At 38.9% G+C, this 15,969-nt stretch overlaps 2 protein-coding genes across 11 annotated transcripts in view; one reads left to right on the forward strand and one right to left on the reverse strand.

Annotated features, from left to right (window-relative positions):
* Positions 1–242: 242 nt before the first annotated feature.
* acbd5a (acyl-CoA binding domain containing 5a) lies at positions 243–7,063 on the reverse strand. Its single transcript, XM_034213976.1, has 13 exons — positions 6,629–7,063; positions 6,186–6,311; positions 5,804–5,924; positions 4,968–5,040; positions 4,719–4,836; positions 4,029–4,286; positions 3,760–3,951; positions 3,378–3,472; positions 3,091–3,298; positions 2,771–2,970; positions 2,223–2,282; positions 1,919–2,028; positions 243–1,825 (listed from the first exon to the last, which is right to left on the reverse strand). Exons 2-13 carry the CDS (start codon positions 6,280–6,282, stop codon positions 1,813–1,815), a joined length of 1,545 nt encoding a protein of 514 aa, XP_034069867.1. The 5' UTR covers positions 6,283–6,311; positions 6,629–7,063; the 3' UTR covers positions 243–1,812.
* A 621-nt stretch (positions 7,064–7,684) lies between these two features.
* Positions 7,685–15,969, forward strand: part of abi1a (abl-interactor 1a) — a 55,659-nt gene continuing 47,374 nt past the window's right edge. For 5 of the 10 annotated variants that reach the window (XM_034213971.1, XM_034213974.1, XM_034213970.1 and 2 more), the window contains exon 1: positions 7,689–7,915. In XM_034213971.1, coding sequence (XP_034069862.1) covers positions 7,799–7,915 — 117 coding nt within the window. In that variant the 5' untranslated portion in view covers positions 7,689–7,798. Of the gene's footprint in view, positions 7,916–15,969 lie in introns of all 10 variants that reach the window. The other 5 variants (XM_034213966.1, XM_034213968.1, XM_034213973.1 and 2 more) reach the window with 3 other exon arrangements.

The following is a 15,969-nucleotide window of genomic DNA, read 5'->3' on the forward strand; positions in this document are numbered from 1 at the left end:
TAAAGCTTTACAGAGGTTAAGTGTGGGTAATCTTTTTTTTAACCAGGTGCTGTCATGCTAATTTGTTACTGTTTGAAGCTAATCTTTTTCAACCTGTTTATGCTGAGCTAAGCTAAAGCTCTGCTAGCTGTAGCACATTTTTAAGGTACAATATTAATCGTTTTCAGTCTTCTCACCAATTTTAGAAAAGACAGCTCTAAATATCATACAATTCCTTTCAAAAGATACTGGAAACAACAACATAGTTTATGAAAACTTTATTTGAGGCTTGGATTATCACATGCAAACTGTAACACCACTCTGTCCACAGGCTGATTAAACCTTAGCACAATTTTAGTAGAAAGATAAACTATTACTTCTTTATTAAAACATAATGGCTCTGGAAGATTAGTGCTATTGCAGATGCAAAACCTGTAAATTATATAGTATTCTATATCCATAATACATGAGAATGCAATTAAAATACTGCATTTTAATCTGAACTGTACAGCTATTGTATAGAATATACATAGATCTCACTTATTTGCACACATCATGTTAACCATATCACTCACAAAATCTTTGCACAAACATATTACATCACGCATTAAAATTATACAATATAGAAAAACTTGACAGGTCAAACAACAGTGACATGTATTATGCATTAATAATTGGACAGCTGTGTAGATTCTCATTTTCATCACCTAAAGGCTAAAGTATTATGATTAGTGATAATTTGGTCCAGCACAGCAACAATTATGCTACAATTTGTCAATGTAAGAAACCATAATGCCACCTACAGTATAAATGTACCTTAATGATGATGAGGCACTTCTTCGATTTGGAAAACAATTTGAAGTAGATACCAATATGACATAAAGCACAGATTGATATGCAGCAGGACAGGTGATGAAAGCATATTAATAACCTTGTCTAACATACACATACAACTTAGTGGCCACGAAAACCTAATTTATACAGCTGAAATCTGGTGAGCAATGCCTTCATTGTAACTTTCTAAAAGCAATAAATATTAAATTAATCTCAGAATTAAAAAAAAATCTCACATCAATATATTTTTAGTTTTTTACACTTCATTTTTCAGTCCTCCTTTCTGAACTACAATTATTATAGCAGCATTGCCTGGGCAACTAATGACAGAGAATTGTGAAAATGTTTAACCACATCAAGCACTACGTTTAAAAGAAAAATAAGTATCAAGCCCATTTTATGTGCAACACAGCCTTAGTTATAGAAATACAGCACTGGAAAAATGTGTATTGACCACTGCAAAATCATCAGTTTCTCTGGTTTCACTATTTATAGGTATGTGTTTATTTTATAGACTACTGACAACATTTATCTGTGTTGGAATTCAACAGACACTAGAATGGAATGGCTGCCATACATGTAGAGATTGCGATTGAAGAAAAATGTGCAGTGGTCTCTTAATTTTTTTCTCCGAGAGCTGTAATTGAGATGCTGCTGTCGTTGGTTTATAAACAAGCAGGAAACGTTGACTATGAGTTCCACCTCTCAACACAAACCATTTCTTAGAGAAAAATAATCTGGTCCAGTGGCATCATCTTAAAAAGCGTGTACAATCACAGGCTGCAACTCCTTACATTCATGTTACTATTTGATTCCACATCCACACTACTTGAGAGATGGCTCCCTCTCACTCATTACTCTAGGCTCCGTCTTCATAGTGCAAAAGCAAATTGCTGGGCTGTGGGTCTAAGCAGGGGGGAGTTACAGCCATTAGCAACCCAACCAAAGACATTTAGAGGACTCCTCTGTATCCTCTATGTGCATGGGTGTGAGCAGGTTTTAGTTGATTCTTCTACAAGGGAATAAGAAAGTTAAGAAGTTAAATATGGTTTAGCAAATACACATTTTAATATTGAAGATTATAACTTTATTTAAAAAAAAATACCTTCTCCTCCTTTGCAGGTATAGGCGGATTAGCCACTGTACAACAAAGGGCCAAATAACAGCAAAGGCCAAACTGGTCGGAGAAATGTCGAAAGGCCACCAGGATGGTTTCTGGGGGGAAATATGAATAATTAATACCAATTGGGATTAGTTCAAATCATTTAGGTTACCACTAATGATCATACATCTTTCAAATAAGATAAAACATGGTTTTGGTGAAAAGTGATTTTCTTTTTTTAAACAATATATTTATATATTTTTTATATATATATATATATAGTAAAATGTATTTTAAAACTGCTCACCCGACTCTTCTTATTCACCGGGTTTGATCCACAAGTTGGAGACAGAGACATTGATCTTGCCTGCAGGGTAAGGAATCAAAAATAAAAGAACAAAAGTCTGAATGTCTACAGTGCCAAAGTACAAGGGTTTTATTTATCTAAGCCTAATCTATGCTATTTTTAGACGGGGTACTTTGCCCCTTAATGCTCAATGAAAAAGTTTAAAAGTTTAGAATGAAGAATGGAAGATTTTCTATATGGTTGATTCTAAATTGAAAGTGCGGTTGATGTACACGCATCAAATAGCTGCATCTGGGAGATATTTATAGACTTTACCTGCCGTTTAAAAGCACAGGAAGTAGTACGTGGTTGTTGTTAAAGGTTTATAAAATGGTAGAAGATAGTAAAACAATACCAATATAATTTTTCAGGTTCCTAGTTCACATATTTATACAGCTTATTTTGTCAGGCAATAGCCTAATCCTAAAAAGTATTCAGATTCCTTTCAAAGAGGACCAGAAAATTAACAGAGATGTTTTTCTTATGATGAGAGGACAGAGGGGTCTGACCTGGCTTGCAGTCAGAGCCTCCAGGGTGTGCAGCCTGTCCAGGACGCTCTGCATGTCCTCCTGCAGTCTAGCCAACGCTACAACTATCTGCTCATTCAGGCTTCCGGGTGTGACAGCTCCCCCCCAGCGCTCCCTGTCCCCATCTCCACCACCATACATGGGCATCAGAGATCCAGAGCCATGGTCTGGAGACCTGGAGCCTAAAAACACAGAAATTACTTAGAATTGATGTTTGCAAACAGCCAAAAAAAGAAAAATATACAGTTGCCTTTTTCGGAATGCTGTGTGGAGCATAAATGCCCTATTTAAGAAAACCTTACCTCCTTCTCTTCTGACCAAAGAGCTGTTAGACATATCTGCATTCAGTCTCTGTCTCTGCGACACTGTTCCACCGTTCTCTCCATCTTCTCCTCCACACATGATGCCCTCTGGTGCACCGTCAACATCGTCCTGGGGCTCCTCTAAAGGGGACAAGACGTGGTTCTCGTCTTCATCCAGGTCGTCCAAAGACTGGTTATGCTCTGAGCCCTGGAGAAGATGTACATTAAATATTCATGTATGACAACCAAGTAGCTACAAACACTGTGCTAAACAGGTTGCTACTTGCCTCTTCCTGTCCGAACTGGTCCACAGAATCACAATAGACTTCGCTGTCTGAGTCACTGGCCAGCTGACTGGGACCAGACACATCTAAACCAGGATCTGACATCAGTACAAAAGGCAAGAAGAGGGGAAAAAAGAAGCTCAGACTCATACTGGAATGTAACTAAGTGGCATGGAGGAAAGCAACATTCACTATATTTTAGTTTTGCCATTTGATCCAATAATTGAGTCCATTAAAAGGAGCAGCTGATGTGTAAAGTGCTAAGATTCAGTCCCTGAGTTGCCACAGCTCTGTTTAGCAGTTTAATTGATCACATGGTGCACAGTTCTCAGAAACACAATGCAAGATTTAAAAGAGAACAGAATGCTGTCATAGCTGACCTCACCTGTGTGGTGACCGTTGAGCAGAGGCTCAGCGACTGAGCCCTCCTGAGAGGGGACACCGTTCAGACCGCCCTTGGGATGACTCCCATTGGTCAGATGGGTGACCCCGTTGGACACTTTACCGTTGGAAAGAGGCACTTTGTGTCTCTTGGTTGAACTCTTCTTCTTTGGTTGAGAAACTGCTGATTTCTTGTCTGAAATGAATCCCCAAAAAAGTCAACTAAATGTTTTTTTACAGTACTGTTGGACACAGTATTGATAACGTGGTTACCTTTTTTGACCTCCTTTATCACTTCTTCTTCGACTTCTTCTTCCTCCTCTTCTTCTTCTTCTTCTTCCTCTTCTTCTTCCTCCTCTACTTCCTCCTCCTCCTCTTCTTCATCCTGTGTTTCTTCCTCTGACTTTTCCTTCACTTCCTTTGCCTTGAGCCTGGCAGGACGAGTCTCCAGGTTGCCGTTCATCTTCATTGTTCTGACGATGCTCTTTGCGATGCTCTTCGATGGCATTGCATTCACCATTGAACCAAACCCTGTGCAGAAAAAATGATTTCATTTCAATACCATAAACACAAAGGAATGCTTCCTTTGAGGTTAAGGTTACTAATACTTTATTAACGTGAAGATTTTAATCAAAACTAGATAACGACTTAGACCAAGGATGTTTGCAAAACCCTTATGTAGTTTATGTAAATGTAATAAGACCCATGTTCTGTAATACTAATCCACCAAGTGCTACTAAGCACCAAAAGCATCTAATCTACAACTCCAGACAAATACTATTTCACTAAAACTATATCACCAGACTCAAATATTTACACAGCAATATACTTGCCATCCATTTGCCTAGCAAACTGTGTCAAACGGGCTGAGCATATAAAAAGAGGCAAATTATAAAAAGGTTAAGATCCACATGCTGTTATTGACATGACACGCCAAGTAAAAGGTGGTGATTAAAAACCTACCCATGCTCAGGTCTGATATCTGTGTGATCTTTTTCCTATCGTCAATCAGCTCATAGAAGGGGCCGAGGACACGTAGTAACTCCTCCACCTCATCTGTCATGGGCATACCTTCCAGGATCTACGCATCAAATACAGAAACAAATGCAGTGTCAATGACAGTGATGTTTAGCTCAAAACAATAACAATAAAAGGTTTGACTTTAATATACTATATTATGCAATCGTTACATGGTCAGGAAAAGTAACATACCAGCTTCATTTCATCAACGTAGCCTGCCATTGCTTTTTCTTTTGACATATCTTCAAGAGAGCTCCACGCATCCCTATCACATTAAAACAAAAACAGCATTATGATACAACTTAAACAAGTAGAACCAGTAAAGCATCGATGCCAGCGAGAAGATTTGCTTTGAAGACTTCTGGGCCAGTATTTTTTTGTAAACATGCTCAGTTGATGGAAGGTTGATGTGTCGAGACAGAGGTTCAAAGGTCGACTGAAATGTAATTATTCATTGGTAACAAAAGTTATTCCTTAAATTGGTATTGTCTGCAATTAGAATCAAATCTAATTTTACCTGGCTAGGTCAATTGGATACAAATAAAGTTTCACACAACATTATTGCAAAAAAGTGAATGTGGAGGGGATATTTGTATGGGTTTTGAGAATAAATATTTCAGACTCCACCTTAAAACAAGCGTTTTTACAGTTTTTGATAAACTTGCAAATCCCCACCCTGATGGGACCATGAGAGAAACTGTGCAGGCTAGTGGGTAAGAGGTTACATTCCAAGAGTCCAAAGATCCCCTAACACAACTTAAGATTAAAGAGAGAGAATCAGTAGAGCCCTAACCCCAGTGGAGATGATTGTACCGTGTCGTATTGCACAGTGAGGTCAAAGTGGGCCAAAAACAACATGTTGTGCAGTGTGCACAAACACTCGCTGGTTTATGCTGAATTAAATGTCAGCAGATTCAGAGAACATTGTAAGACACTAATGTTTTCCCCATAAACTGTTCAAAGAATGTAATGACCTATGTGTATTAAGATAATAACATTACAAACTAATTGACTGACAGTATAATTACCATTTCGCTTTGCCAACTGCATCCCAGAAGCCAGGTCGGGGTATATTGCATGCACCAACAGTGGCTTGTTTATAATAACTGTAGAACTTGAGCATCATATCATTGGATGGCTGAAAGGGACCTGAGGAAAATAAATGACATTTCATTAAACACAATTTGACTTAAACATGTATCTTGCAATAGGTTGTAGATTGCTGGCACTAAAGCAAATCTCTGAACACTGTTAGTAAAGTGGATTAGGCCTTTTAAATCGCACGAGCTCAAAAGTAGACCAAGCTGTTGCACTGCATCAGACTATGCTTGCCACCATTCTGTTTGTACCCTATTTTAAATCCATGAACTGGTCTAAATGATGTAAATATCGACTGTTTTGTTCACTTACCATTCGGGGGTAAACTCTTAATCACTTTTAATGCAGCCTCGAACCTCACGAGGGTCAAACGCCTCTCATCCTCCACTTCCACACTCTCCACCTCCATTGTGTCAAACTGAGATTGTCAACAAAAAACTAACAGAAAGACAGTACATAAACATACGTTAAAATATGAGAACTAATATGCGAAAAGCGGACTTCCACAATAACATGTATGCTAGCTCTTTATAACAGTTGTTGCATACAGCCAGACTTTTGTTATGCTAATGCGACTAGCTAAACTGGCAAGTTGTTGTATTTACAGTCTGGTGTGACCACCAATAGGAGGAGGTTGTGTTTCTAGGACACACAATAAGCTATGCGACACACGTCAAACTGCCTATATATGTGTGACAAATACAACATTTATTTATAAACTGTCGACGAAAAAGCTCTAAGACGATGATACGTACCGTTAATGTAAAATACCGTTCTATCTGTTTGTCAGAAGGCGACCTGTCTTTAGCCTTCGACCAGACGCCATCAACAGTGTATAATGCCAGATAGAGATGCACTCTGGTAATTGTAGTCTTCTACTAGATATCAACATTTCCTACTAGGTCCACAATCCTTTGCGTGAAAATGTAGTTTGGAGCAGGCTTTAAGAAATGAAAGCGGCTTTTGGATAAAAACAAATCATGTACTGAATAAACAAGAAAAGTATTTCCAGCTATAGAATAAGACATGTTAGTGTATAATATTTAAATGCGATCTTTATATAATATAAACGATACACATAGTAACAGTTTAGGGTAGAACTACATTTACCACAACTCCCTAAGCGGGATCCATGTTTTTTCTACTGTTGGAAGGGTGATCGGTGGACGGGAGTGAACAACAAGAGCTCTCACTTTGTCTTTAATTCCGATCACCACACATCTTCGTAAAAATATCTAGATCTGCATTTTGTCAAAAATGTACAACAATCAGTTTGATAATTGAGTTACTGTTAAACTTGAAACATATTATGTAAGAAAAATGTCAAAATTAACTAGTTCCGGTTCTCAAATGTGTACAAATACCTCATATCTATAGCCTACTTAAGTAGAATTAGCAGGCTAATATGTGAAAATCAGTAATACAAAATGACCATTCAAATCTTTACTCAAGTCAACATACGTAAAGTACTAAAGTAAGTTCTCATTGTGCAGAATGACCACTTTTGCAAAAATGTATATTATATTACAAATATTGCATTAATGGGTATGTACCACTTTGATGTTTAAGCCTGAGATCCAACATTTAAATGCGAAGGGCTTCTTCTGTAGAGTTGTTGTGCACATGACAATACATACCTTAAAACCGCTTAAAACTAGTAAAAATGGTCAGTTGTGAGTAAATGTACTTCCACGCATGATGCTGATGCCTTGCTAGCAGAGAAAACACTGATCCTATGTATAAACAGTCGAGCGAGTACTCTTCCCGTGCACATACGATCTTCGGGTTGAGGTTACGCCAAAGCGAGGGCAGGAATCCCACAATAGCAGGCGGAGAGGATTTTTTTTTCCGAAGCGGAGCTGGGCTAGTGGTTGTTTGAATCAAAGGGAAGCAGAGGGAAGGGAGGCTCTGTGGGGAGATGTAAGATGGCAGAGCTACAAATGTTGTTAGAGGAAGAGATTCCAGCCGGTAAAAGAGCGCTTGTGGAGAGTTACCAAAACCTTACCAGAGTAGCAGACTACTGCGAGAACAATTATGTCCAGGTAAGTGAGTTAGCACGTTATCTTCAACCTCCTTTTGTCGTGAAAAGCTCCGGATTGAATTGGTTGTTGGGACAGGAAATGTGGATAAAGAAGCCGGAATGATCTCCTCCGCCCAAAGCTTGGAGCTGTAATACCAGTCTGATGCCATTACAACTGCGGGATATTTAGATATTGTATCTTTTCGAACTATTAATCACATTTATTCCGTTTACTGAGGGTGTGTCTACTTTTTTATTATTACAGTGGGTCGGTTCAAAAACTGCTTCCACTCTCACTGCTGATAGGGAGGCCTTTGAGTGTTAACGTTACAGCAGCAAGTTTTAGCTGTTACAATTTTAAATTTTAAATGTAAAGACACCAGCAAGATATTTTATTTAGTTTTCCCCCCTTATTGACATTGACCAGGACATTGGTTGGCATTGACATGCAAGCCTAGATTTGTGGGAAACTAAATGTCACTGACAGTACACGTCTACATGAATATTGTAGTAGCACAGAGCAGTCCATGCCATTCCATAAGGTCATTCAACTCACCATTTAAAACCACAACAGTCCCCATTGGGATACTACAGAAATAAAACATTGGAGGTGTATTGGCTACATTATTAACTTGTAAGCACTATTCTATGCCAGTGCATGGCTTTTATTGTTGCTGAATTATATGTAACTATTAAACACATTTTAATGCAACATTAAAGCCTTTATAAATGCTTCGAAATCTGTGGAAGGCAGCTTTATGGAGAGTTTATTTAAGCTTGGTTTGCAGGCTTGCAACTAGGCTGAGGGAGGAATGTAAAGCATTTGTTAGTTGGTCAATAAAGGTTGGCGGTATTGATTTTTCTCAACTTATTCATGGAAACAGACCTTACTTTGGTTTTAATGGGGCATCACAGCTTTCTCCCCGGTTATTTTAGTTATTTTTGCCAAAGTAGCTCATTCTGTAATTAAAGTTCCTGTTTTGACCATTGTACATGTGTCATAATGAAATGACTCTCAGCGAAACGTCATACATCATTTTGTATTTTCGTGTAAATATATCTGTGGTAAGCCACATCTAAAAAAGCCAGAGCTGCTTTTTGAAAGTGCACTGGGTGACACACAAACTGTGGTTTGTGAAAAAAAAAAGTTTAACAGGAAGACACACAACCCACAATATCAGCTGCAGAGGGTGTGTCCATTCCAGCTGTACTCCCCAAGGACTCCCTGTAATTTAGTTTTTGTATTGTCCTCAGATGATGTGGTATTGTGAAGCTCAGCTCTGAATGTTGCTGTAACCCTCGCAGACACTACAGAACAAGAAGCTTATCATGGTCGATCCATTGTGCCCCTTAATGAAGTTGATGACGTTTTTTTGTTTCTCCCCATGATGGTTTTAATAAAGGGTAATAACTAAATGTCCTTGTTGTGGATCTTGTTTACCACAGCACACTCTGACATGAGATAGGGCCATTGAAAACTGATTTCCCACAATGACTCAGTAACAAGATCTATAAGAAAGTAGAAGCAATGTTTTTTTGTCAAATTTTCACCAAACTTTTTTGCAGGGAGTTTTGAAGATTAGCACTGCTGTTATTTTCTGTCCAAACAACAGTTTCCAATAGCCCAACTTTGTCACTGATCATTGATGACTTTTTTAAAGCACATTCCTAGCAAAATGACAACCCTTACTTTTTTGTAGTGCTGGATGGCAAACCTACATACTGACAAATAAGGAGATGTGTCTGGCGCAGAGATTATTGTAAACTACTAGAAGTTGACTTTGGTATTCCACAAAACATAGGTGGTTAGATAATACCTGATTCAATGTATAACTTTGCATTTGTTAGATGAAACAATAGGAATAACTATACGGTTTTTATCTGTATTGCTAGAAGTACTTGCTTTTAAATCCATGGCCCTATATTTAAGGTCAATACTGACACAGTTCTCTTGCTCATTAGCCAGTACTTTGTCAAACTAATTTACAGTTAGACAACGTAGACAATCTACATTATTAAAACACGAGGACGCATCCTTGTTCAATAAGGAACTGAAATTATATTTACATCTGACAACCTCTGTATTAGGGCTGCTCAATTAATCGTATTTTAATCGCGATTACGATTATGTCTTGCAACGATTACGAAAATTGAAATAATGATTTTTTTTTTTCATTTTTTTTTTTTTTTGTCAGTTGAATCATACTTAAAGTTCAGGGTAATCAACTGTTAAAAACATACAGTTCACATTTTTTTTCTCCAATAAATGGATGTTTTCAAAGTCAATGAATAATCGCAATTACAATTATTGACCCAAATAATCGAGATTATGATTTTTGCCATAATCGAGCAGCCCTACTCTGTATTATCCATCACCATTTCAGTGTGTGTACATTTGGTAAATGGAAGACGCTCCATAACGATCATATATCATCAAAAGATCTGATCTGAACCAAGATCCGAACTAAAAAGATGTAAAAGGATGTACAGTATGTGATCTAACACAAGCTAAAGGCTATCAAATGTTTTGTGCGTCTGTCCTTGTGTTTAGTTAGAGCACTCTTTTTAAACGCTGATGTAAATAAACCAGGATTTTAGGCTTTTGGGCACACGTTGCGCGCTCTGTGTGAAACGAGTGTCAGACTAACAGTGCACTTTTCATAATCCCTCTGTGTGCTGCAGATACACTCTCTCTCTGCCTCAGACAGACACACACACAATCACAGACGCATACACTGTGCACTCTGAACTAAACCCCGCACATATCAACATGCCTCAGCATGAATCCGCTCGTCCTTTCAGCACTCCTCCTTCACATTTCCATCCCTCCTCTCCTCTCTGTGTTCCTGTCATGGAGGCTGTGGTGTTGGAAGTGTTCAGTGACTCGTAGTGTGGCTCAGCAGGCTGAAGCAGATGGAGAAAACTGTCTTTAAGTAAGAAAAACAAATCACTGCCCTACTTTTCTACTTGATAGTGACTTTTGTTTGAGTGTTTAAAACCGTGTGTAACTTATGACACACTGACAGCTCAGAGTTATGTTTCCTGTTTGCCCCGCTGACCGGAGACTGCCTCCCTGGAAATGCCTTCAGGAAGTGCCTTTAAAAATAGAGCCAAAACACCCTTTTAAAATGAAGATACACGCACAGAGATGAATCTGACGGATCTAGTGTTTCTTATTTATATTTTTCTTATTTATTCTCATCCATTCAGGGTAGTCTCACTGAAGAAAAACAACATGTTACCTGCTGCACCATTTACATTTATTTGGCTCATTTTCGGTATTGTCACTTTGTTTAACCTCTGGGACAAGGGCACATGCACTGTATGCAGAGTAGGCCACATGGCCATGTTGGCAGGAAGACACACTGAGAGGGATTTTTTTTTAGATACTAGGCTGTTTTTGATTGATTTATTGACAGAAAATGTATAGGCATCTTATGGATGTGTAGCCTTCCTTTTTCATATGATTGTAAATCAAATATCTTTGGGATTAAGTCTAAGAGCAATTTAAACGATCCATTTATGTAATTGCGAGCTCTGATAATGATCATATTTTGCCATAGATTTGCCGTAATGAATTGTTTAAACACTCAAACAGTCAATTGATAGTACTGACAAGTACAATACCTCATTTAAAAACCTCTTGTGTCAGCAGCCTATTGGTATTTAAAGCTTGGTTACATGTTATTCTTTGAGCATATGGCTTGATATCTCATATCTATATATATCATAATATATTGTAGCCCCATCATATCCCTTTCAAAATGGCCACATACTGTATTTATCCTTCCACTTACAAAACATGTGGGTAATATATTTTCTGAAATTGATTTTGTGCCATTACCAGGAATTTTGGAGGAATGGCTGAATAATCGGAATACAGTACCAGGGAATAGGGAAATGGAAGTAAGATGTATGGCAAATCAAGAGGTCAGATCGGATGAATGTCGCAAGCTCAAGAGCATGTGACGCTCCCTGCTGAGCCAGCATGATGCCCACTTCTAGTTCTGCTCCTAAATAAGCAGCTTTGAACTGAGGGCTGACATGTGATAATCGATGCAGGTAGCCTCTGTGTCCTGGTCATATAACCTTACCTGTCCTGCGCTGCTTTCCAGGTTTATTAATGCTACCCTGGAAGAGAGCAGGTGGTATATTTGTTTTCAACACTGCTCTGTCTCTGGGTTAGTCCCTGTTTCCTGTCCTTCTTTTTGAGTCTCTTTCCATCTCTCCCTCTGCCGAGTGGCCTGGTTTTTCTCCCATCATGCTGAGGCCTATAGCGGCTCTCCGCCTACAATTTGGGCCCATTCATCCTTTTGGACCACCTGTCACTCTTTCCCCCTCAGCTGACCGGAGATGGCTTGGTCCAAACTGTTGGACTGATCTGTTAAAGTCTGGTTAGACTGTAGGAGTTTAGAGGAATTAGGCTTATACTGACATCTTTGTATCAGTCTCTCTGACTGTATTTATGCCATAGTAGTGTCAGGTTGTTGATAGCTAACACTTTTTCTGTTAAAGTGTGAAGAATCTGCCCAAACACTTTCTGTGTCAGGATGAGGAAGCAAACGGGAAGAAAAGCTTCTGAAATACTCATGTGGTTGTGTTTATTTGTTTATCAGTTGAGTTTGTTTTTCCAGGAGTTTAACTTTCTGCCAAACCCCTTCACAAGTCACTGCTGAAAGGTTAATGAGTGTCCTCCATGTGCACACTTCCCCTTTGTGTCTCCTGCCTGACATATTGAAGGAATTGTTAATTGTGCGCTGGCAGATCTTCAAGGTCAGGTAGACCTTATGGCCTTTCAGTCAGCCTCCATCTGCCCCGGAGGAATTAGGAATTCAAATAGTGTACTGCAGAGTTTTTGTTTTTCAAAGAGCTACAAGCTAACTCAAGAATGGATTAAAGTTAAGACTGCAGGTTTTACTTATGCTTAACACGTCCCAGTGTTGCTTTCACCACAAAGGGCTTTTCAGGTGGCGCTAAGTTTCTCACAGCCTCATATTTAAACGTTTGGATGTGAACTGATTCTGAATAGGTTTTTAATGAGATCTGTTTTAGAATGAGTGTTATCCTCAAATGTAACTGTAACTAAGATTATGTTCTGAGCAGGACCTTTCGCAGTGGATACATGTGTCAGTGATTGCTGGTGGACAACTGAAGTATTTGCAACATTTATTTTAAGTCATGTTATATTCATTGCAAGCATAAGCTTTCTACAGCTTTACACTGACTAGTTTCCTCGATATCCCTGCAACTTTTCTAAACTGCATCGGAGCTGTCACTTTATTTGAAGCTAAAGTTTCCTTAAAGTCCTAAAAATGAAATACCCATCTGAAGTATTTCATGCCCTCACACCCTCAGTGCGATTTACAGCAGTTTATTTGAGGTAAAACTAGAAAACATGGCTGAATGTAGCATATTCATTCAACGCCATGCTGCCATACAGTCACGTTAGCATGACAATACATCTGAAGTCCCATTGCCACTTGGGTGAAGTAGAAAATAATGTCTTGAAAAAGGGCAATTCTAAAACATAGTTAAGAATTTGGTTACATCATATGTGTTGCTTTGGATTTAATACAAACAAGGTAAATGTTAGTTCTTACCTGCTATAATGGCTCCAATCAATATTGCTCTTGCGAGACTCTGCATTTTGAACATGTCTGAACTTGATATGTCATCGAAATGTAGTAGAGTGGATGTCGTAGTAGGAAGCGACAAAGAAGCTATCTCTTTTTGATGCAACTGGCAGAGTCACCATTTGGTTTGACCTTTCATCTGTTTTCTAATATATCACTGTGTGCACTATAGCAGGAATTGACCAGGAAAAAGCCACATCCTAAATGTGTCTTTCTTCTCATATCATATTCATTTGTGCTCCACCTTATTCCCAATCAGCTGCTGAATGTCAGACAGCCCCATCAGTATAACCACCCACAGAGAAGTAGCTCTCAGCTGTCTCACTTATCCCACCGCGTCCAGTCTGCAGCGGTCAGCAGTCGATACAAAGTGCTATGTGAGCTCTTCGACCTTCCAGCTGGACTTACAGTCACTCTGCTCTTAGCTTACACAAAGCACCACTCCTAGTCTGTGTTTTTGAGGGAAAACTCTCTTATAGGGCTGTGCAAGTAATCGTATTTTATTCGTATTGATTATGAAAACAGCATAATTGACAAAATACGATTATTTTGCTGGGTGCGCTTTCGCCCCTCCCTAAAAGCCCACTCGGCCACGTGGGAGTGACATGTGTTGTGAGTGTTCAGCGCGAGCGAAGATGTCAGAACAAGAGCAGCAACTCGTTAAAAAGAAGGGTAAAACTATTTCCACTATTTGCAAGTACTTTGCCATTACATTCCACATCGCTAAAGATATGTGCCCAGTTAGCACTGTTAGCAACCAGGGCTTTAAGCAACTTGTCAACACGTTGGACAAGCGTTACGCGATGCCGTCTCGGTATTATTTCAGCAGGTCTGCGCTGCCTGCGTTATGTGACAAATGCCGTGGGGAAGTTGAGAGAGATGTGGCTTCAGCTGACTACTTTGCCACCACAACAGACCTATGGTCTAGCCCAGGGTTGCCCAACCAGTCGATTGCAAGATGTGTCTAAAAATAGAACAACAATATTCTGTTTTATCGTTAATGTCCTGTAACATAATCTTCCTGTGCCAGAATAATGCACATGAACGCATCAAAGCTTTGTGATTGGCCGGCGTCACCCCATGTGTCGGGGCGTGGCTGAGGGTCTTCAGTACAGGTGGCAATATCGTCACTGCCTGCGCTCATCTCTGAAACCAGACCATGTAAACAGGCTGGTGTTTCTTGCAAAAAATCTTTAAGAGATGACATGAACAGCCCTACCAGCATTTGCCATGGTGGCCTAAACATTTTTATTTGGTCTTAAATTGTAGTTCAACATTTATTTCCTGTTACTTCTGGACCATGACGGTTGGCCAGCCTTCAACGTTTAACTGAGTGGAATAATGAATATGTTTTACCAAAATGTTGGCTATATGTTAAGGAGTTTTCAGTAGGTTGTGACAGTGCACTGCAACATGTTTGATTTCATTTATTTTGGTCTAATTTATTTGTATTTATCATATTAATAATATATGTTTAGTATGGTTTTGGAAGTGCGCTCCATCATATTTGTTGATCTTGTTTATTGGTAAAATATTATTTGTTTTAAAGTTCAATAAATGGTCAATGAATAATGGTCAAAATAATCGTGATATCAATTATTGACCCAAATAATCGTGATTATGATTTTTGCCATAATCACACAGCCCTACTCTCTTATATCTTTTCTAAACTGTTTAGTATACAGGAAAATGTTTGGTAGCTCCCTTACAATGTATGTTTTTCATTCCTGACACTGTAGCAGAGCTCTCCAGCAACACTTCAAAGTTGGAAGACATGTTGCAGGATTCCAAACATTCCTGAACGTTTTTTTGTTTGTTTGAGTGCATTTCCCCTCTGGCCAAGTGGGAGCACATAAACACAAATGTGCCTGTCAGCTGTACAAATCCAGGGGCGGATTGCACGGTATAGAGTTGTCATACTTGGTGCCGTACAAACAGATGTAGCATGTTATTGTAGTCTTTATTTTTGTCCCTGTGTAATATTTTTGCGATGTTCCAAAACTTTAGAGGGCACGATCCAGTGAAAAACCCACATGAGTTTCGATTTAGACAATTTGGTCTCGTTTCCCCAGATCTTTTATTAGTCATGTTCGGAGGAATACTCATTTTGTCCATTTCCTATTTCTGCTTCTGGGTGGAGGGGCAGCTACACCTCCTCTCACCCCTGAACAGTTTCTATACTCGGGGGAGGAAATCTGAATCCTTTCCTCCCTGGAAGCACCACCTTGTTTAAAACGAAGCATCATTTGACTTCAGTGACAGCTAGGGCTGCTCAATTAATCGTATTTTAATCGCGATTACGATTATGGCTTGCAACGATTACGAAAACAACATAATCGAAATAAAACGATTATATATATATATTTTTTTTTTTTTTTTTTTTTGTGGGTTTTTCAGTTGAATTATACTTAAAGTTCAGGGTAATCAACTGTTAAAAACATAC

Source organism: Gymnodraco acuticeps, unplaced genomic scaffold (assembly GCF_902827175.1).
Source record: "Gymnodraco acuticeps unplaced genomic scaffold, fGymAcu1.1, whole genome shotgun sequence".
NCBI lineage: Eukaryota > Metazoa > Chordata > Actinopteri > Perciformes > Bathydraconidae > Gymnodraco > Gymnodraco acuticeps.